Here is a 20,726-nt window from a genome sequence, read left to right as displayed (position 1 = left end):
GTCTGAGCGAATGAGAGGAAATGGAGCAGCGGGTGTTTGATACAAAACATTTTCAGAAGTTATCAAACACCCACGATGTCGTGGTTTCCAAGGCTGAATTTGCTCATCTTTTGTGGCTTTTACCACATAATGAATGGAAAAATGAGTTTTCTGCTATTTTCTCAAAATTAGGAAACTGCGTCACACAGAATAGAATATGAGGTATTCCCATTTGAAAGGCTAAAACACCTTGCATTTAAAAATGGTTGCTTTGTATTCTTGGACAGATTGTCCTTTATTGACAATTTTCTACACTATGAAACAGCTAAATAATTAAATTATGTTTTTTTAATTCTTAAACTATAGATTCTTCATCCTGAATGGAAAAGACTACAAGGAATGGTAACATTTGCATTAAGGAAGCATTTACAATACTCGAAGGTAAACACTATGATTATTACTTTATGTAACTGCTTTGCTGTAGGGAAATATCATTTAACTTAGCATATTTACTGCTAGTTTTGACTTTTTTGCCAAACCTTATACAGTTAAGGCATGTTGTATCCTTTGAAAACACAAACAAGTACCAGTTGATATCAAAACAAGATTTAATGCTGAAAATCATGTTGCGGCACAAAGTAATTGTAAGCAAATGTGAAAATTATGTACAGCTTGCAAAATATTTCAACAAATACCATCTTATTGGAGAAAAATTAGCATTTTAAAAGGCAAAAGCTCCAATTCTGACCAACTTTCTGTAGTAGACAAAAATATTTCCCTCCATTTACATATATAAACAAAAAAGTTAATACTGTGCAATCTGCAACTGATAGCGGTTCCTCGGGAATGGCGAACAATTAATTAGTTTCGCGTGAATGTGCTCGTATTTTACATGGTTCAAATGTATACAGTCATTATGAGTGGCACCTTGTTTCTCTATACAAATGTGTGTGTTTGTCTGTTTCTAGCCATGCAAGTCTTGGTCCTCTGGAATGTACAAGCACGCACTATAATTCTGTGACCATCCCGTGATAAATAGTATGATACATTTTGGGAGCCAGCTTCCCAACACTTTTCACAATAACAACTGAATAATCAACATTTTTGCCCTTGTCCACACTTGCTATTGTTTTCGCAACCTGTGGTGACCTTTGATGACCCCTACCCCCAATCTACAATGTCTATGGCAGAGGGGACCCAATAGCGAGTTAGCCGTTAGCCCACCTTCTAGTTCTCAAACATTCGGCGGAATTTTGAACAACAAATGTTAACAATTTATAGTGAATGTTTTTTTCCCCTAAATTTAGAGTGACCCTCGGGGGACTTTCTAAATGGGGTGGGATTCCCCACACCCGATTGAAGGCACCATGGAAATGAAGACCAACTTCCTTCAGGTTAGGCTTTATTGCTTCTATTCTTCTAGACTTTCTTCGGAACTGCAGGGAGGCATTACCACTTTCCGGGTATGGGCGTGCCGCATTCGTACCACCCCACGTAAGTCACGTGCGATTTACCCCCAATGTCCCCAAAGCTAACGGGTTCTTGCCTCAGTGCTCGGAAGTAACCTGAAACAAACAAAAGCAAACGAAGTCATTCATATATTGGAATAGCCTGATGGATGACTTCACGTTTGTCTCAATTGTAATGACCGGATTGGCTGGGGGTGAGGACCACTCGCCTCGATAGGCCCCTGGGCTTCACCCCATTAGCAGGGTTGCCTTATCCAACGAGTTAAAGTGAGCTATACTGTCCATAAGTACCTGGTCTGGATGGTAGCTGGTCAGCAAACATCTGCGCCCCGGTCCGTCCGTCCAGGAACGAGTCCACGAACTGGCAGTGGTCCTCACCATAACCTGATTGATCTCCAATGTTGTAGAACTTGCCTGAAAGTACAGAAACAAATCGTAAATATGGCCCTCTTGGGTAGAATGTGAGGTCAATGGATGCAGAAAAAAATGCTCTGTTCTGTGGATTTACCATTGAGCGAGTCGCTAAGGTAGATCTTATATCTGAGTGAGTTGCACAGCTGGATGCCCACAAACTTTCGGTACCACGTCCTCTTCACGTATTGCTTCCCGTTGCATTCGGAGTAGGCGTCCGTCTTGAACGGGAACTGTGTCCAAAGAGCATCTTTTCCTGAAAAGGGATTTTAATATGTAACTATCCGACATGATGCTCATATTGTATTAAGAAATGACAATATTTACCTGATACATTTTCACTCACACGTGGGTCAGCTGCGTAGAGAAGAGAAATTATATTATTTCAATGTCTAACAAGTCATTTGAGTTTTTCGCTGGACACCCGTGAGTGTTTTGGGGGATGAAACTTGCCTGACTCGGTGTTAAACGACACTGGCTCGCTGGACGGTCCCGTTCCCAGCTCATTCTTTGGTGTCACTTTGAACTCATAACTGAAACAAGACAGAAACGATCAATCCGCTGGATAAACTGAACTCGAGGCGTATTCTTTCCATCGAAAATTGCCGCCTTTTCAGAGCCAATGTGACTCACTCGCGGCAGTCAAACAGCTGATGGTTATTCCACGTGCCGAGGCTTAAGATATCCTTGCAAAAAGTGTCTCGGGGGATGCGTCTGGTAAACTCTTAAAAAGTCCACATGCAAAATGGGAAACACTCCACCCTTTCTGGGTTTTGTTTCTCTTTGGCTATTTTTGCAAGGATTCCAAACAAAATGGTGAAAAATGATTTCGTTTCTCGCTCATTTTAAACTCGGTGTTTGTGTGAGTGGAAGGGAACGTTCAACTTGTGTGGCCAGAAGAGTTTGGTGGTTCTTTATCTGCATTTGCGGTTTGGACGCATGCTTGAATTAAGACAACTTCTGGAAAGTGTGAGCTGTAATCCATCACAATCGCTGTGATGGATGAATGAGAGTTAATAAAAACAACCGGATTGAAACTGGCAAAACAAAGCAATTGAGGCGATAACACCACTTTGAGTGCTCATGTTTCAGTGCCATTGACAGCATTAGGCGTCTGATTCATGTTGTGACTGGGAGAAGGACGAACGTGATTATTTCGGTTGCGATTTTAACGGTCGGATACCTGCTTTCTGGTTTTAGATTCTCCACTGCCGTGTGAGTCTGGTTTGTAGTTGTCAATATGGACACTTCTTCTCCATTTGGTCCTTTAGTCGTTGATATGACTTCGTATTCTATAGATTGTTGAGACAATAATACTTTGCTTTAATCTGTCCCAAACTAACTTTGGCATTTTGCAATACCTTTGGTTTCGTTGTCAGTTTTCTGCCAGTCAAGGATGACGAAAGATGGACACCCTTCGACTGTGACAACGGTGAGATTGGACGGTGGGATGCGGGGAACGGCCGTCACGTTCTGATCGCTGCCGTCCTCTTCGTCCGGGAAGTAAGTCAAGGAGGATGTGATTGAACAAGGCTCGTCCGGCTTCTTATCCGTCTTGTAGATGACATGAGGAGCTGTACAAATACGCATTTAGTGCATCATTTCATTTATCAAGGCGCTGATAATTTGTTTAATCAAAAGGCGTTGTGCGGGTTTATTTTGACAGTGTTGCATTTCGTTTTATTGTTTTGAAGGATACAGTGCCCCCTGGTGGCAAAGGTGAATGTCAATTGAACTCTCGTCCGCCATTACCACATTGACATTTCTCCCGTCAGCACCTTAAATGAGAAGAGCACGCTTCCGGAATGTAATGTAATGCAAAAATCATCTAAAACAATCGTTAACTAATTTATATAGGTGTCTAACGTGTTGCTTACTTGTTAGGACAAAGAGGCGTGCGTTTTTGATGAGGATGTGGAGATCTGTGATCGTCGAGTTCAACCTCATAATGGGCCCAGGTAAGCAGGACGTGGTATAGATTAAGGCCCGGTGTTGAAATATGTTCTAATATGTTATTTTGGGTGATCTAGGCCTTGTTCGAGAATTCATAAAAGTTATCGAAGTGTTGAATAATACTGTAGTGGTTACAGTACGATCGTTCATGTGTAAATTTTATGCTAATTAGCACGAGGCTAGCGCGAGTCGCTATGCTAGCAGATAGCGTTCAAGTACCATACTTACTGTAGGTATATCATGAATGCTAACTGTGGCTAACTAAGGTACTAATGTGGTTATTTTTGACACGGTGTATATTACATTTTCCGTGAGTAAAACGCTGATTTCAATATGTCAGCGATAGTTAATTTGTGTTTTATGTATTAATACAGAATGTACAAGATTGTTTAGCTTCTGATTCAATATGTAAATACATATTTGTGATTTACACAAACTGCAATCCTAACGCCAATGGATGTGCAAAATAAATGTCATTTTAAGCCTAAACACTTTATCTTCTCCTAAGATGAGTCTGCAACGCATTAACTGTTAGTTATCTGATGACTTGATTAATCAAGTAGTAGCCCACCTGCTTTGGTATCTATTTACACTGTAAAATGTAAACAAGTTCCATGGAATACTTTTTCTCGCATTTGTTGGAATTAAAGCAGTAATGTTGAGTCTAGAGGATCTTTATGCTAGATTATAATAACATCAACTGCCACTACTTGAGACTATTTTTTTATTTTTATTATTCACAGTGAGTTTTTATCATTTGACGGCCTGTTTGGATTGTCGAATTGTTAATTGGTGTCATTTTACCAGTTGGGTGGTCTGGGTTTTTACATGGTTTAGATCACATGACAAATGGAATGCGTGGTTTGACAATTAATCGGTTCGGCCTGGTCTGTTCCAGAGTTTAATAGTTTTTCTAATGTGGTCCAACAAATAATGGGGGGGACAGTGGACTTGGATAGGGAAAAAATGCATTTTGCAGTCTTACCCACATATCGTTTCTTGCCCATAATGTCCACATCGGATGCGGGCAGTGGCCTGAATATGGAGGAATTCTCATTTATTTCATAGCGGCTGCCTGTAGATAGGAAGGAGAGAGGTTAGTTTGCTTGCCGCCAGTACCTGGCAGGATGCTCTGTCAGCATTTTTTTTCGAGTTCTGGCTCAGGTCAACATCTCGTCTGTCCAACACCTGCTTGAGCGTTCACAACAGCCCAAAATCACGTGTTCTTTTATTTCCTTGTCAACTTTTTTGCTCATTGAGATCAATTGCTCCATATGGAAGGCTTTATGATCAATGAAACAAAGTACATTAACCACTTGATGGCTGAATTTACATTGAGCATACAGGTATCAAAAAGCATATTTACATCATTGAAAAATAAGGCTTAGTTTCCTACTGTTTAATGATGGAGTAGTAGTCGTTGTCTGCTGTCGCCGTTCATGCTTCGGTTTGGACGTGACCAGGGGGAATGGCTTCAAGATGGACTCCTTGTCGCCTTGTTTGAGGTCCATGGGTTTATCTGAGGCAAGGAAGGAAGGGAGGGGAATTGGGGGCTTACTTCATCATGTGACTCGCACACAGTTGTGTTCCATCTGCTTTGGCCATCCTTGCAAAGAAGCTGTGTCCTTTTTTGGATGCAAAATGTTTGCAAAAGTTTTTTTTTGTTTAACCATGGCAAAGGTCAGACATTACGAAACAATTGATTTGACTGACAATGGAAAGGTAACAACAAAAATGATACTCCAAAGAGTTTACACAGATTGTGCTCAATTATTTTCTTGTGCGGTCCAAATTGTGCCTTTTATTGAGTGTTCATCTTCTGTTCTGTCCACACTTTTAACTTGTCAAAGGTGAAATAAATTGCGGCGAGAAGAAGGAAAATGTCACAAACAAAACGTTGCGGTGGGACTATTAAGGGGAAATGTGGAATGAAATGAATCGGTTTGACGGCTGAAGATGAATCACTGCATGCAAACTCAAGGAGACGGAATTCAAGAAATATTTTTGCTTAATGTGGCAAAATAAATAAATACATGCCTCTCTGATGATCAAATAATTAACACATTCTTGGCATTGTTTTGGCTTTTTCCCTAAGAACTCACAGTTGGACCCTTCCAAGATGATGAGAAGAGAAGACTATTCTCCAAAAAGTACTCCATGTACTTTACAACATGAAGGTATGCTACTCTATTGTCTATGTTATTTCAATTTATGAACAAACGATTGCTGCCAACACTCCCAATCAAAAGGGATGGAATGTCTATGGTTGTAAAATGTCAGCCAATGAGTTAGAACTGAAATATAAAAATAAATACATTTTAATCAAATTCCGATCTAGAAATGACGTGGTCAGATCAGTTCAGTTATCTCTCCCTAGTAAATGGGTTGCTCTAAAAAAATTTGTAACGGCAGAATCTGAAAATGGTGAGTGGCATTTTTTTTTTTTGAAATTCAACTCTGAAAAGATGCAGTGAAGTCAATGAAGTAACCTGACAATTAAATTGTGTGCTATGATATACATGCAGTGTTCGTAACTGTCTCACCATGTTCGTTAGGCATCCCCACAAGGTTGGGTCTCTTGTTAATGGGAACAGATGGCCGCAGAACTGCAGGGATAAACATAGGTTAGAACATTGTATATAATACATGTCTAAGTCAGAAAGAAATAGGTGATCTGCACTGCAGGAGAAGAGGTTCATAACTGGAAACAAAACAGTGGTGGTTTAAGAAGCTTACATTTAGGAATCGATGGGGAATAGTATGAGCTGTGAACAAAAATGAAGTGATACACAAAAGCAACAACAGGAGCAATGGATGGGCAGTTAATCGATTCACTGATTGTTTATCAATTGCAGTCGGGGAATGGCAATAGCTTCAGGGGGATGCTGATTCATTCAGGTGGCATTTTGGCGAATATTATATCGGCATGGTGAATTGGTCTGCCCCCATGGCGTAGGCATTGGAGCAGAACACTCCGAGAGCGATGATTTGTGAAAAACAATGAATCGATTAGATGCTTTTTAGCCCATCTCGAATCAAAGCACATCCAAGCCAGGCGCTTTGCAACTTCTGCTATACGTGGCTACAAACAAAAACATCATTTTGGCCTGAAAATTGGTTTATTGATCTGGGGAGAGGAATGAGAGCAACAATTTTATTTTTGGAAAAGTGATTCATTTTTTAAAGCACTGCAGGCTTGCGAGCTTTGATAGTCCTCGCCAATTAATTTCACCCCTAAAAGTGATGGATGAGTTGAAAAAAAATCAGAATGGAAATATAATCACTCGCGAGGCGACCTGTAATGGAAACAGCTTTGCCACAAACTCCGATTTATTGTGGTGTTGGCTTTTGCAGATCGCACTAAATCACAGAAGAGGAAACGCTGAGTCTCGCTTGCCATTCCCTGAATTGGAGTTTCTCAGCTGCGATACAATTTTGATCATTTTTCATTCCCTTATCACTGAGATATGTCAGTGCTTATTCTTGTTACGTTATGCTATTCTAAGTGATCCAAATACATATTTTCTTTCACCCTTGTAATCAATGACCTCAGGCTTAAATTCCCTGGAGGAATTGACAAGACATACCGCCGATGATTCTCACTGATGAGCCTCGGTATTAAGACAGCTAATGGCAAACATGCAGGCATAAGTATCAGGCGAAATACTGTATGGCCATGAGGTAAACGTCAGTGATTATCTTGGTCTGACAAGCACATAAACATGATGTCATGCTTAACTGGGTGAAGAATTGAGGCTCAGTAATGCATCGAATGTGCTGTCAGCAGAACACGTCTCGTATCGTTGCTGTTTTATACAGCAAAAAAACAAAGCCAGAATAGATCCCTTAAGAAAACATTGAGTTTTCAGTAAATTTGAGCTTTTTTTTACTCTACAACTCCAATTTGGAAGAAGGACTTTTCCAATGGAAAATATTCCAAATGATCGACAAGTTTTATCTTCAAGTTTTGATTTATGCCCATGCTCGCTGAACTGGTTCTGGGCCGGCCTATTTTCAACAACAAACGAAAAGAGCCACAAAAGTTCTGACAGCCAATATGAAGGATTAGTCGACTGTTACTGATGATGATGATGATGATGATGATTATAAATGAAATGTTCTGGGTCAGGACGTACTGCCACAATGTTAGTGTGGGTGCAACGCTGAAAGGAGATTTTGATGTTAGTCTTTACCAGGTTTCTCGTTGGGCCATGCTCCAGGTTTGGGTAGAGCATTGCTCCTATGGTGCACTGTTGGAGGGAGAAGAGGGTCAGTCATAAAGTGTGTGCTGTCACAGTCAGTTTTGCCAATGTTCAGGGAGGGGAAACAAAGCTGAAGATGTCTTTGACCTAGTTTTTACGAGATGAGCTGGATTTGAAACTGGAACTGTCATGGCAATATGACAATCTTAAACTTTGGCCTTTCTCATTCTCCATTCTGTAATTTTTCTGAGGTGTCGGTGGGCATGTTTAGGAAAGGATGAGACAAACTGAGGAAAAAGATCGGTGGAACCGCCTGGACTCTGCTTGGTTTGGCATGCTAGGTGTAAAATGTGCCATGTCTTTGCCAGGTCTGTAGCCAGACATCCAACAGGGCCAAGCGGATAGAAATCCTATTAACAATGCTGAGGTTCAGGCTGTAAATTTTAACTCGTGGCAGACGTGTAAAGTACACCGCAAAAGAGCACACGTGGTGCAAGCGCAGGGGGTTTCTTGGCGCCCGAGAGGCACGAGAGCAGAAAAGAAAGTTTAAAGGGCATACGCTTTTCAATGATTGCATATAGTTTGCGCTCAACCTGGAGCCATCTGTTGTCATCTGGAAAAGCAGAGCTGCAGAATAACAGGAGAATAGAAACAGGATTTCAGAGTAGAGGAAGAGAGTCATCTCCATTACCCCCAGAGATCCTAGAGCTGTGTGAGGTGGAGAACGGTCTGACACCATTTCGAGGGAAGTGAGCTGGTGGCCGGACGCGGGAAAATGTTGTGTTTCTTCTTCCAGGTATAGCCGAAAAGGTTGTGGGGGAACGAGGGGGTTCAGCTCTCCGGCTACCGGTACCTAGATAAGAAGAGAGGCATTCGGGAAGGTTAGCCATCTAATTGCGGCTTGGAAAAGCTCTACCTAAATGGAACAAAAGACACTGCACACTGGTGATAGGAATGTAGACGAGCGAGAGACCAAGGAATGAAAAATGACAGAGAGACATGAATGGCACACTGCGCTATTTTGTGAATGGGTGGGGGGTTAGGATATTCGGCCGGGCCGTGATTCACAGCACACAGGGTGACAGGGACGATGACGTAGGTTTAAGGATGGAGATGGAGATGGGGAAGCGGTGATATCATCTAATGATTTCAGTTGCGACTGGATGTCACGTAAAGCGGTGATGGTAATGTGACCAACTTGTTGTGGCGTTTACCAAGATTGTAACTATCAGGCTTCTCTGCAGCCGGGGCTGGAATTGGCAGAGGTTTTCCCTTCTCCGGTGGACTAGGAGCTGTATGGGAAAAAACTCATGTATATTCTAAAGGGTATTTGTGGTCATTTTGACATTTTACAATATCTGTCTGAGCATATGAGGTGTGGAAAGTAGGCGTTTACCAGTGGGAAGTGCCTGCAATGGAGGTATCTCAATAGGGATAGAGTCAGTCCTGACGCCAGTCTGAATCTCAATTCCGGGTTGAGGTTCTGCTTGCGACTTTGGTGCAGTGTCAGTCTTGGTTTGGGATGGGGATTGGGATGCAGCTTTTCTTTGGGGTGGGGTTTTGGGCGAGGAATGAGAGCGGGACCGTTTATGCGTTCTATCTGGTGCTTCTGGTTGGCTACTTTGACCATGTCTGGTAATGGACTTGGTTGGCTGACCTGGCTGGAGTTTTTGTTGGGACTTTGATTTTGGCTGGGTCGTTCTCCGATATAAAGGTGGTGTCATGGGGATTAACAAATTGGTTCTTGGTTTGGATGTGGATGGAACTATGAACTGTTTCTCTGTGGTCAGTCCAGGATTTGGGGAAGGTTTTAGTTGAGTAAAGGATTGAAGAGTTGTCTCAAAATGGATCGTTGATTCAGGTTGTGTTTCGAGTTGTGGCTGAATTGAAGCTTGGGGTGAGTGTTTAGGTATAGCACGAGAATTTGTTTGAATTTTTTGCCTCCAAGGTTGACGTTGCTTTGTTGCCCGAGGCTTATTTGTTAATTGCGTTAAGTGTATAAAATGGGTTATTAAATCCTGGTTTGGACCAGGTGGACTTGTGGTCTGAGCCCGAGTTAGGTGTAACTTTGTCTGAGTTTTTGATTCGGTCCGGGTCTTGGATGTTGATGCAGTTTCTGACTGGGGTTGTGCTTGAGTTGTAGATTGGGTTGTTGCATGGTAATCTTTTGGAATCGGGTAGTGTGTGATGGTGTGCAGTTCTAGATCTGGATTTGGTCCATGTTGGGATACACCTGGAAAATCTAATGGGTGGTAAGAATTAGGTTTTGGTGGAGGAACTGTTTGGGGTTGTTGTGGTCTGGGTTTGGATTGTTTTGGTGATTGGTGAAAATATAATGGTGGGGATGCATGAATTTGGGATTGTCCATCATTTTTCTTTGGGACTGACATAGAAGCTGTTGGATCTGAATTCTGAAGTGGTAGATGGAGGTAAGGAACTGAGGGGACCTCGTGAAAGGGAGGAATGACAGATTTGGAGAGACCTCCTCCTGGGTGGCGTGTGAGAGACAGAAAATATTTCTTGTGAATTTCTTATTCACTTATGAGAAACCAAAACAACTGACCTAACCAAAAAAAGCAAAGAAAATAAAAACAGAAGAGTGCAGACTTTATGATGATTGGCTTAGTTTTCAGTTTCACATGATCTTTTACCTGACTCAAGTTTCAATGATTCATTCAGCCTCAAAGCAATGCCGTCATCCTAGCCAAAATTTGTATGGTATCAATCCAAAGGCTGTTTCACTTACACACTAGGAAAGAAGGTTTTATTAACTGTTGATTGATGGATTGCCTTATGGCTTTTCCCAATTGGTTTGAATTCCAACAAAACGGAATTAGAGAGTAAGTCCAAAAACAGCAGAGCCAAAGTTGAAACATTGTCATTCTAAGGCTAGAATAATATATATGGATTGAATTTTTCGGCAGTCCGTTATTTTTATCGTTCATCATCAATTCAATGCAAATTCGTTCTGGTAGCAGGCTAATTTTAACTGAATCACTATTTACCAATTGGCTGTTTAGTAGTCACAGTTGTCGCAGGTCCAGTGGTAGACTGAGGTTCCTGTCTAGTAGATGTGGTGGGAGCTGACAAATATATTGCACATTAGATCATGTGAAAGAAGTGTAAACAGGAGAGTCAATGTTGCTGCTATCCTATGCGACAAAGAGGTTATGTTGCTTAGTAGTATAATTTTCTTGCAGGTTTGGGGGAAAAAACATTACCAAGAGTTGTCTTTGGGGTTATGTGCCGGGAGCGTGGTAGTTTGCCCTGCGTCCTATTGTGAAGAACTGAGAGTAAAGGAAGAGAAGTTAGATTGTAGAGAAGTCAACACAAAAGATATGTCAGTCCTGCAAAAGAAATTGGAAGCGTTTGTTCGATGGGAGTATATTGTGACAAGTCATCCCAAAGGATTATCAGTTCACATTAATTCACTTGGGTACTGTAAAAGACAGTTTATCACATCTAATGAGAGGTAGTCTGTGTTAATGAGTGGATGTTATTATGGAAACTGTATGTGGTATTGGTATTAGAAAAATTGACTATGTATAGATTGAGTATAGACTACTTGTTCAAGATGTGGTGATCCAAATAGGGAAAAACAGCATAAATAAGAATAAGAGATGAAAGTATGATGCTAATAATCTTTTCTTTCTTGTGTCATTGGTATATCTGACTTGTACTATCACTTTGAAATTCTGTAATTTGGTGTCTACAATTGTTTCATTTTCTGTTGCATTTCAAGTCATATTCATGTTGCCATGTACACTTGCGTTAATTAGTTAGTATGTAGATGCATCATAACATGTTCAGCATCACGCTATGGTAATCACATAATTGAGTGCATAATGTTGTATTTGGGATGGATGCTATAGCACACAATTGTAAGTAATTTGTTGGTTTGGTGAATGTATTGTCGTATTGCATTGAGCCGCTAAATAAGCAAAATGTTCTGGAGTCTTGCACAAAAACAGCTTTCTGTTAAATGAAAATAAATCAAAATTTGATGGATGGGTCTGAAAAAAAAATCCAGTGTTTAGACATAAAGTTCATAGCCAAACGGAAAAAACCCACATTATGGACAGGTCACTAAAAACATTCATAGTCACGAAAAAATTGTCTTTAACTTACCATGGCGAGGAGAAAAGGGGAAGTGAGGACCTTGTGCTATGGGTTTCTAGTGGGTTGAAAAAAAACAAACAAAGGGGAAGATTTGGTCAATAACACAGTCGCTATGATCAGGACAAATAAATTGATAACTCCTGCTGCCAGGAAAGACTTTAAGTTGGACTAAACTGAGAGGCTAGCAAAGTACAGGCGGACTTGGCTCGTCAGGACCTGGCTGTACTCGCGCCGTTTCCATTTGGCAGCTGGGAGGGAAGGTAATGAGGCAAACAAACCGGAGAATAGCGTACACATGCAAAACTGTACAACAGCTCTCCAGGGCGTATTAGTTCTTCCCAACACACAGACTGGCTGAATAAATAGGCTTATTATGAGCCGAGCTGTTGGTTTTCATTAGCGTCAACATATCTAGCTATCTATTTGTTGAGGAATTGGTTCAACAAATTCCTCATGTAAGAAACAACATAGTTATGACATTGACTCCGATCTCATTTTCAAACAACAAGGATACGTACCACGGGGCCAATGGGACGTTTGTAGATTTTTCTGATGACTTTCTCTGGAAACAGAAAGTTGCCTAAATAAGTTGCTACATTGCCAAACAGAGGTTTTGTTCAGATTTTGATTGTTGGTTTTACCGAAAGCTGGCCGAAACAAGGAAATTTGAATTTGCATTATGAGTGATGGCGGTCAAACCTACCTTGAACTCCTCCTGAGCTAATGTTGTGGATGACAGGCTTACTCCATGAACCAGTTTTGTCTTTTGTACTGGGCTGGACACCAAACTCGTACACTGCATTGGGCTTGAGATTGTCAATAACTGTGTCGCTAGTTGGGCAGGTCTGATAATTCCACTTTCTGTTCCTTTCCCGGTAACGCACTGTGTAGTGTCTGAACCAAAGACAAAGGATAGCAAAATATTGACACTACCTATAGATAATGTTTGCTGACAATTTACCAGCATTTTCCTGGCATTCTCACTCTACAAACATTAGTGACAGTCCTAACCTAGCCAGACCTTTACATAAAATTGTGTTCTTAAGACCAAAATCTGCCCATTTGGAATTATATTTGTATGGACAAAGCCTGAAAGAATATTTTTGAGTTCAAGCCCAGTTTCCACAAAGGTGGTACCGTTACATTTGGCATCCTTCATGCTTTCCGTTGCTTCGCTTCCAACCTGTTTACTTTTTAAACAAGCAGACCAACAGACTCCTTCAAGGTAGTGGAATTTTGTTCAATGTTGCTGGCATAGGCAATCAACCACAATACCATACTGTGTGTAAGCCTTACCCATCCTGGAGACAGTCATTCATGATGTTCCCTTCATATGGAGTTTTCAGCATGGTCCCCCAGGAGAGCAAAACTGAAGTGGGTGTCACTGATCCGATAACCAAGTGAAGTGGCTTATCCAATTCCACTTTCCCTGCAGATGAATGGTCATGAACACCCAAAAGCTACATTTGGATTTAAATACTTTTTAAGTAAAAGAAAAAAAAGATACCTGTGCAGTGCTTTTTGATATCGTTGGTTGGGATAGGCTGGACGGCAATGAGGTATTTGGGTTCTGCGTCTGAAGCCACAACATTCAGAAGTTAATAAAAGCTTGATCGTTGAAAAGGCGCATCTTTTGATCACGCTCACCAAACTCCGTCTCATAAGGCTTCCCATTCTCCGGGAGCGGAATGAACTGTTTCGAGAACATGCTGCTGCCGTAGCCCAGGATGTAGCCCTCCAGCTTGGTGTCGGTGTTGGGACGTACGAACTTCATCACGATGGTGTCACCCGTGGCGTTGATGCGGACCTTCATGTTTTGACGTCGGACTGATAGGACAAAAAAAATCCCAAAATCAGGCTTCCTTGAGTCAATTTAGGCCTGGGGTCTTTCAAAAAGCAACTCGTCCAAGAGATTTCATCTGATTGCTAGCAAATTGGAACCATATTTAATAGACAGATGTTGACTGTATTAGAAAACAAACAGCTTTTTGTCAATACGTGCAGGTAACAAAGTTTGATTGCTCTCAATAAGATCTGAGTCTCTTAATACCTCAGTCCCTCAAGGTTCAAGCTTCAACAGATGTCTTGTATATAATGTAAGTTCCACAGTGGAAAAAAGAATAGGTGATCACTGTTGCCCTGAAATGTTTAGTTTTTATCCAGCAATGTCCAAATTCCATAAGTCTTTGGCTTTGACCAGATTCAAATGGTGCGTACAGACCTTGATTATATGGGTGAAACACATGGCCAAAGCTATCAGTGAAAATTAGGCACACTCAATTGATTCAGTGGCATTTTCCCAGCGTGATTACCTCATGTTCACACTTAACTCGATATCTGTGTCAAAATTCTGCTAATTTATTGCAGACATTAATTATAGGAAGTCATGATTCTTGGATGAGTTATCTGGGTCACAGTGGTGATTGATGACGGACACTTGGCTCATAGATTGATAAATGACAATTACTTAGGTCGTAAATTATCCGACGCAACAAAAGAACGATTGGCAAGTTGTTGAAATTCAGTGTGTTTTTGTGGAAATGCTGGTTCGCCTTTCTCTCATCTGCGTCACAACCAACAATGACAACAAAGCAATTAGTGGATTTTTATGGTTTAAAAGGGGTGCTGGAGTGACGGAGGAGGCTGTAGCGGCTTTAACCTCCGTCCTTTGTAGTTCTGAATACAAACAATAAACTCTCTAAAGCACATGTCTTTGGCTTGGATCGGGGCAGCAAATGAAATAGTGGAACTTTGCATGCCGAATAACACTAGCAGCTGCCAGACCCCAATGAGACACTTGCAAAGGGGAAGCCCTGGATTTGAAAAATACCCTCTTAGCTTTTCCAGCTCTGTGTTCCCGATGAAAACCTCTGTCCAAGGCATTTATTTTTGCTTCTCGCATCAATATTCCCCTCAAAAGCACGTGAGACTGGCTCGACAAGTAGGAAACATCTGGTGGTGCGCTTTCAGTATCCAATACGAGCAAGGTCTGGCTTGGACTCAGGACTCATCCGCACGTTTGACCATTTGGCCCGCAAGCTGCTGAAGAACTGTTTAGACTTATCAATATTTCCCAAGTGGAGTGATTCGATCTAGATGATTTGATCATCGGGCCATCAATCAACCAGTGTACTTACATTACTAAGTGCTGTGAGTGTGCTCATTGGGATTCAAACCCCTACTGGCTTGTTGCCCAGATTTCTTCAAGATGTCGTGTTACTGGTTTCGGAACAATTTTAGTTGCCAGATTTTCAGACTAAACAGTATTACGTGCCATTGTTTGACTGAATAGTGCAGGTTTTAGTATACATAGATGATCATCTACTATATCAAAATTCTATTTGCCTCAGTGGAGCATTTACAGTTGTTGTATTCTACCGTAGAATTCTCCAGGAAACACGCAGATCACACAGTTAGCTTGAAAAAGAGCAACACCCTCAAAGTGGATAGTGGAGCTTGGTTCCAACCAGAAGGTTATCACCTAGTGATGCATGTTCCTCTGGGAAAGGGAGTCACTTAATCATGGAGAGGAAAAAAAACACCCACGTCAGCTTTGACCACAAGTTTCCATGATACTTTGTGACCTCAAAGTACCACAACATGGGCAACGTCAAGTTTTGTGTCACCCTTTTGTGCAGTAATTTTTTAGATTCACTCCAAATTACAACCCACAGGATAATGTTTTGCACCCCTAGTTTGACATTGAATTGTAGCATTAGAGTTGCATCGATTTAAATGTAATTCATTAATTAGTTTAAGGATCCGTTTTTGTAATTTTGTTGATTTTGGCAGATTTTTAATGACATTTTTTGTCAGAATTGTTCAAACTTCCTGGTTTTAACAGTTTTTACAGTCAACAATGGTGAACATTTGAACCCTGCAACTCATTAGTCCACAAAAGGATTGTACTAACATATTGAGGTGCTAGCATAATCCTTAAAACTGCAGTTTGCGGCTTTGCATGCTGAGATACTCTCCTATTTCTAACATTGGGAATTAGCATCAGCGAGTTTTTATCGCTCTAAATGATTTTGTTATAAATTGTTTTCCGCTGATTTAAGAATGACAGAAATGTGACAGCTGTAACACAGCTTGTTGGATCCTAAGACAAAAAGTGTCTTTGTTAAAGTCGCTGTGGTCGCGCATCTGCTCTCATCTCCAAACTAAATGAGTATATAAACTTTATGCTTCTGCCCGATAAACTGCACGGATCCCCTCACATGCACGATCGTTTAAATAAATTAAATCGAGCGACGTCGGTAAATCCCCCCCTCGGCCGCTTGCAACTCGCACGAGGTGATGTCAAGCTTGAGATGGGAGGTAGATAGAAGAGCCCAAACAGATGTTTTTTGGCCAACTCCGTTTAGTGCAATGGAGTGTGAAAATCTCGCCGAGCTCGGTGCCAGCCGCCAGGAGACATTTGAAAATAATTTAGATGGCGTGGAGGCAATGAAAGTTACATTGACCTATATTAGCTCGAATGGGACCTCAGGGAATATCGTCGATAAATCAGAAAGTGTCTATTGTGGAACAATCCCCGGTCCATTGGGAGATACTCGTGCCAGGGATCGCACTCCGCAAATTTTTCTTGGCGGCCATCGTGCTGTTTACACACGATAAATGGATGGGGGTATATTTTTAAAAGCGCCACAGCTGCTTTTTTCCCCCCTGGAGGCATCGCTAAATCCCATTCTTCTTCTCCCATCCAATATGTGGAAGTGGCTATCGTTCCATCATCTTGACACTCTGGGATTCCAAGTCCATCCGACAAGTCTTCCTTTCTTGTCTTCAACTTTCCATCTCTAGAACTTTTCCATGTTTTTTTTCTTTTGTCTGAATGTGGGTCAGTCGTGAATTAATTTTAGTGTTGATGTCATAGATTGTTTTCTTGGAATTTTTTTCTTCTTCTCCGGACATTTGACTTTAAGGCTCGGTAATTAGATGCAAGGTTTGAAGACACAGTGAAGTCTTGTTCATTGTTGGTGTTGGGGATATGTTCCTCACTCAACTAATAGTTGAAACAAATGCAATACAGAAGCATTTGTAGATGGATTTTTTTGTGTTTGAAATGCATGAAAAGTTATGATGTACATTTTAAATGTTTCAGAACAAAGATAAAACTGCATTAGGAGTTAGTGTGTGTGTGTGTGTGTGTGTGTGTGTGTATGTTAGTGTTTCTCCTGATTGGCTCGGTCATCAGATGGTCGTGGAGTGATTGGACACTTGAGGTTGTCAAGGTGGAACTGTGTGATTGATGAATCAAAGAGTCTGACAAGACTCTTCCAGGGCTAGTAGAGAACAAGAATGTTCTCAAAAATGGCACACTTGCATTTGCAAGTGTGATGGCGCTCGTGTATTTCAAAAAGACATTCAAGAAAACAATACATTTTATAACTCAACACCCACCATTGAATGTGTAAAAATTAAATATACTATCACTCCACCTTTCACCACTGCATCTCTCCTCTGCCAAGACGATAAATACAAATGCTCAAGAGTGCTTTGTTGCATTTTTCTTTTCATTTAGTCACATTTTCTCGAATATTAAGTTTAAACAGACTTTCAACAGATGGTGATGGTTTGCATTGCCTAAAAAGTTGGCAAAGGCTGTTGTAACATAAGTCGCTAACATCTGGTCACTAGACAGAACCTGGACATTTTGACAACAGTCTTTCCTGTCTATCTTGAAGAACGACTGTACGCACCAATTCAAGACATATTTTTTGACTGAGCTAAGAATAAGCCAGCATCAATGCTTTAAGAAATAAACACTTCATTGCATAATGTGATTGACTCTCAAGTCAAATGTTGGAGCCAAGAAAAACCCCAACCTGCCTTTTCCCACCGAGACGAAATTGGAAAAACAAGGGCAAAGCTGCTCACCGTGACTGGCCCGCAAGCTAACTCCTGCCAGCAACGCTAACCAAAGTAGAAGTTGGGTTGCTGGCTGCTCACATCAAATCATTTTTTACAAGCGTCAAAGTCTTCAAAGGGGCTCCGACATTATAAATTCACCACAATTGTGATTGCCGTGTATATGGCAGAGGGTTTTGATTTTCTGCAATATGAGACAGGAAAATATTCTGTTTACTAAGATTGTCAATCAGTGACTCAATTATCCAATCTCCTCAGTCGGCGTTCTAGTTTTCTGGAAAATGAACACTTGCAATGAGCTCTGGCTGCTTAGGTTTTGTCAAAATCGCAAAAGAGAGACATTGAATGGGATATTTGCCTACCTGATTATTTTCTTGCAAAAAAATATAATTTTCTTTCTGTTTTCTTACAGGGTCCTCATTGCACTTGTTGGATGACATCGAAAGATCATCTGTCATCATTTTCTGAAGCCTCATCAAAAAAAGTTTTTCAGGTGAGTCTGACAGGTAAAGACGGACATCTTTTCCATTGACGGTCATTGGCATTTGTCAAGCCCAAATCAAAGAACCCGTAGAGCTTTTAATTTTTGTCTTTTTAAAAATGTACATTTATCAAATTGAATTGGAAACATGACCACTCAATGCCAACGCTCCAATTTTTAAAATGGGTTTAATGCCTACGTTTTTAAATGACAGTGAATAACTTATGGGCTACAGGCAACTAAATAATTAATAAAAAGGGTATTGCAAGACATTTTTATATTTACCTTGCGCAAAAACGAAAATATCCAGGACCAGCATAAAATTACAATAGCACAAACAAGATAGCTCATTTCATCACATTAAATTATTATTATTTTTGTATATTTTTTTATGCAGAAAAAAAAATACTGTAATTTTACATTGATTTCAACATGTCAGGTTTTGAACCTTGAGCTCATGGAGAGACTGTTTAAGTGATTACCTCCATCTAGTGTTAAAGATGAGCAGTATGGCAACATGCAAAGCCTGTCTGGGCCTTTTTCATAGTTTACTGTGTGCCAATTATAAGTGACACGGGCCGTAGTTTGGACACACACACACACAAATATAATGTAGGCAGTCCCTACCTCTGTTCCTACGCGGCGTGGAGGGACCCGACAAAACTATCCCTGCGATGAGCACCACAAAGAAGGGGACCAGAAAGCCGGGCGAGCGTCGCTGCCGCATCCTTGTCATGCCTGCCGACCTCGATGCCGTAGAATCTTGGGAGGAATCTGTGAGCGCTGTCGTCTCGGGGTTTAGGTGGCTTGGGTTAGGAGGTGCAGACGACAGGTTGTTTCTCTTGAGAAGTGCGGGACTTGTGCAGCACACTTGACTGCAGGTCCGGATGCTGCCGCACCTTCTATACCTCCCTGATGGAGGGGAGGGGTCAGAGGGAGCCAAACACACTGGCGTTTTCTCCACATGGAGTTTTCGCCAAACCTCCCACCCTCTTCTTCTCTTCTCTTTTTTTTTTTCTTCTAAAATAATTTCCCTCCTTGCTTCGTCTGGTTGGTCCACACCGATTTCTGGTTTCCATCTACAGCTGAGGCCCTCTGACACAAGTCATTGTTTTCATTCTCCCTTCCTCCTGCTTCTTTCTGGGAGTGCTTGTTGCACGTTTAAAACATCTACATTACAGACCTTTGCATTTATTTTACGAGAATTTTTAGAAAAACAACCAATATGATTTCGACCTTTTGGGAATGCAGTATTATAACTATAGAGGGCGGGTGCACAATTTTGGAAAGGTGGGGTAGGCAGCCCTACCTACTTGTGTTTTTGCAATTATTCTCATCTTTTCATGATTACCTTCACTTTTAAGTGTTGGTTTTTTTTGTCTCTCCTCGGGTGCAAACTGCTCTCATGCAATGATTTCCAACTTTTGTGCTGTTTCCTATTAGTTTGCTGCAGGCAATCATCTAACATCACTTTCTGTCAGGAATCCAAAGATTTATCTGTTTACTAACATTTCTTTGCTGTCAATCTGCAAAGCCAAAAGCCAACCATTCGCCAAAGCATTAGGACCAATTGCTGCTCATTTAGAAGTAGTTTATCATCTGATATTTTCAAATCTGATTTGAACCGTCACACATTTGCTATGGTTTAACATTCTGGAAAAGTCGGTGATATAGTCCTTAAAAGCTTCAACCACGGGGTTATGAAAGTCTTGGATAAAAATAAATAAATAAATACGATAGCATCATTGGCATGTCTTAAAAATAAATACATAATCCTGTTTGACTAATTTTATTAATTCTCCACAAAGTAAATGCATAAGAGCATGCATTTTCATTTTTTTGACATAATTACCATTTCATGGGACTTTTAACAAGAGCATAATGCACTCAATTACTTTGAGTGCATTGACGAACCGTATATTTGCACGTATATTCCCTGTTCAAAAACTCGGAGCATGACGGGCTCGGCAAACATTGACGATACCAACAACGCGTGACCGCCGAACAAATTTGGAAGCATCCTTTTGATCTGCTCGAGAAGACTCTGATGATCCCCACACCGTGCTTTGGCTTCCAGATTGGCTCCTGACGGCACCGAATAAACACACACACACACACGCACACTGAGTCAGCTTTTGGAAATCCAAAAATCGTTAAGGACTACCATTATATTCCATGGAAACATTGTCTCTCAGTCTATAAATATATTCCCCGGTGGTTCCAAGGCGACACACCGAG

The 20,726-nt window shown here is 41.0% G+C and overlaps 1 protein-coding gene and 1 long non-coding RNA gene across 4 annotated transcripts; one reads left to right on the top strand and one right to left on the bottom strand.

Annotated features, from left to right (window-relative positions):
* Window positions 1–569: 569 nt before the first annotated feature.
* abi3bpa (ABI family, member 3 (NESH) binding protein a) lies at window positions 570–19,346 on the bottom strand. 3 transcript variants are annotated; one of them, XM_077616998.1, is made up of 21 exons: window positions 19,116–19,346; window positions 13,781–13,960; window positions 13,641–13,709; window positions 13,430–13,562; window positions 12,837–13,027; window positions 12,652–12,695; window positions 12,143–12,188; window positions 11,236–11,301; window positions 11,020–11,097; window positions 8,706–8,867; window positions 8,006–8,062; window positions 6,356–6,418; window positions 5,209–5,331; window positions 4,798–4,887; window positions 3,221–3,433; window positions 3,043–3,151; window positions 2,313–2,392; window positions 2,187–2,216; window positions 1,957–2,115; window positions 1,740–1,862; window positions 570–1,544 (listed from the first exon to the last, which is right to left on the bottom strand). In XM_077616998.1, the coding sequence occupies exons 1-21, from the start codon at window positions 19,222–19,224 to the stop codon at window positions 1,429–1,431; spliced, it is 2,241 nt and encodes a 746-aa protein (XP_077473124.1). In that variant the 5' UTR covers window positions 19,225–19,346; the 3' UTR covers window positions 570–1,428. The 3 variants fall into 3 exon arrangements, with proteins under 3 accessions (XP_077473124.1, XP_077473123.1, XP_077473122.1); XM_077616997.1 differs by lacking the exons at window positions 8,006–8,062; window positions 8,706–8,867; window positions 11,020–11,097; window positions 11,236–11,301; XM_077616996.1 differs by lacking the exons at window positions 570–1,544; window positions 1,740–1,862; window positions 1,957–2,115; ... (7 more) ...; window positions 8,006–8,062; window positions 8,706–8,867 and adding exons at window positions 8,909–9,306; window positions 9,411–10,502.
* LOC144086845 (uncharacterized) lies at window positions 3,226–18,506 on the top strand. Its single transcript, XR_013304587.1, has 5 exons — window positions 3,226–3,362; window positions 3,554–3,671; window positions 3,744–3,817; window positions 5,908–5,989; window positions 18,420–18,506. It is a non-coding gene; the product is annotated as an uncharacterized LOC144086845 (long non-coding RNA).
* Window positions 19,347–20,726: the final 1,380 nt, after the last annotated feature.

The sequence above is a fragment of the Stigmatopora argus genome, chromosome 13 (genome assembly GCF_051989625.1).
Source record: "Stigmatopora argus isolate UIUO_Sarg chromosome 13, RoL_Sarg_1.0, whole genome shotgun sequence".
Classification (NCBI taxonomy): domain Eukaryota; kingdom Metazoa; phylum Chordata; class Actinopteri; order Syngnathiformes; family Syngnathidae; genus Stigmatopora; species Stigmatopora argus.
The sequence above is the reverse complement of the archived record's forward strand: the minus strand, read 5'-3'. Positions and strand labels throughout refer to the sequence as shown.

Coding starts and splice junctions, on each gene's coding strand:
- abi3bpa (XM_077616998.1), bottom strand. CDS start 19,224: ATGACAAGGATGCGGCAGCGACGCTCGCCCGGCTTTCTGGTCCCCTTC. Junction 13,710..13,780: donor GCCTTATGAGACGGAGTTTG/GTGAGCGTGATC, acceptor TTGTGGCTTCAG/ACGCAGAACCCAAATACCTC. Junction 8,063..8,705: donor CAGCTCTAGGATCTCTGGGG/GTAATGGAGATG, acceptor TCCCTCCAACAG/TGCACCATAGGAGCAATGCT.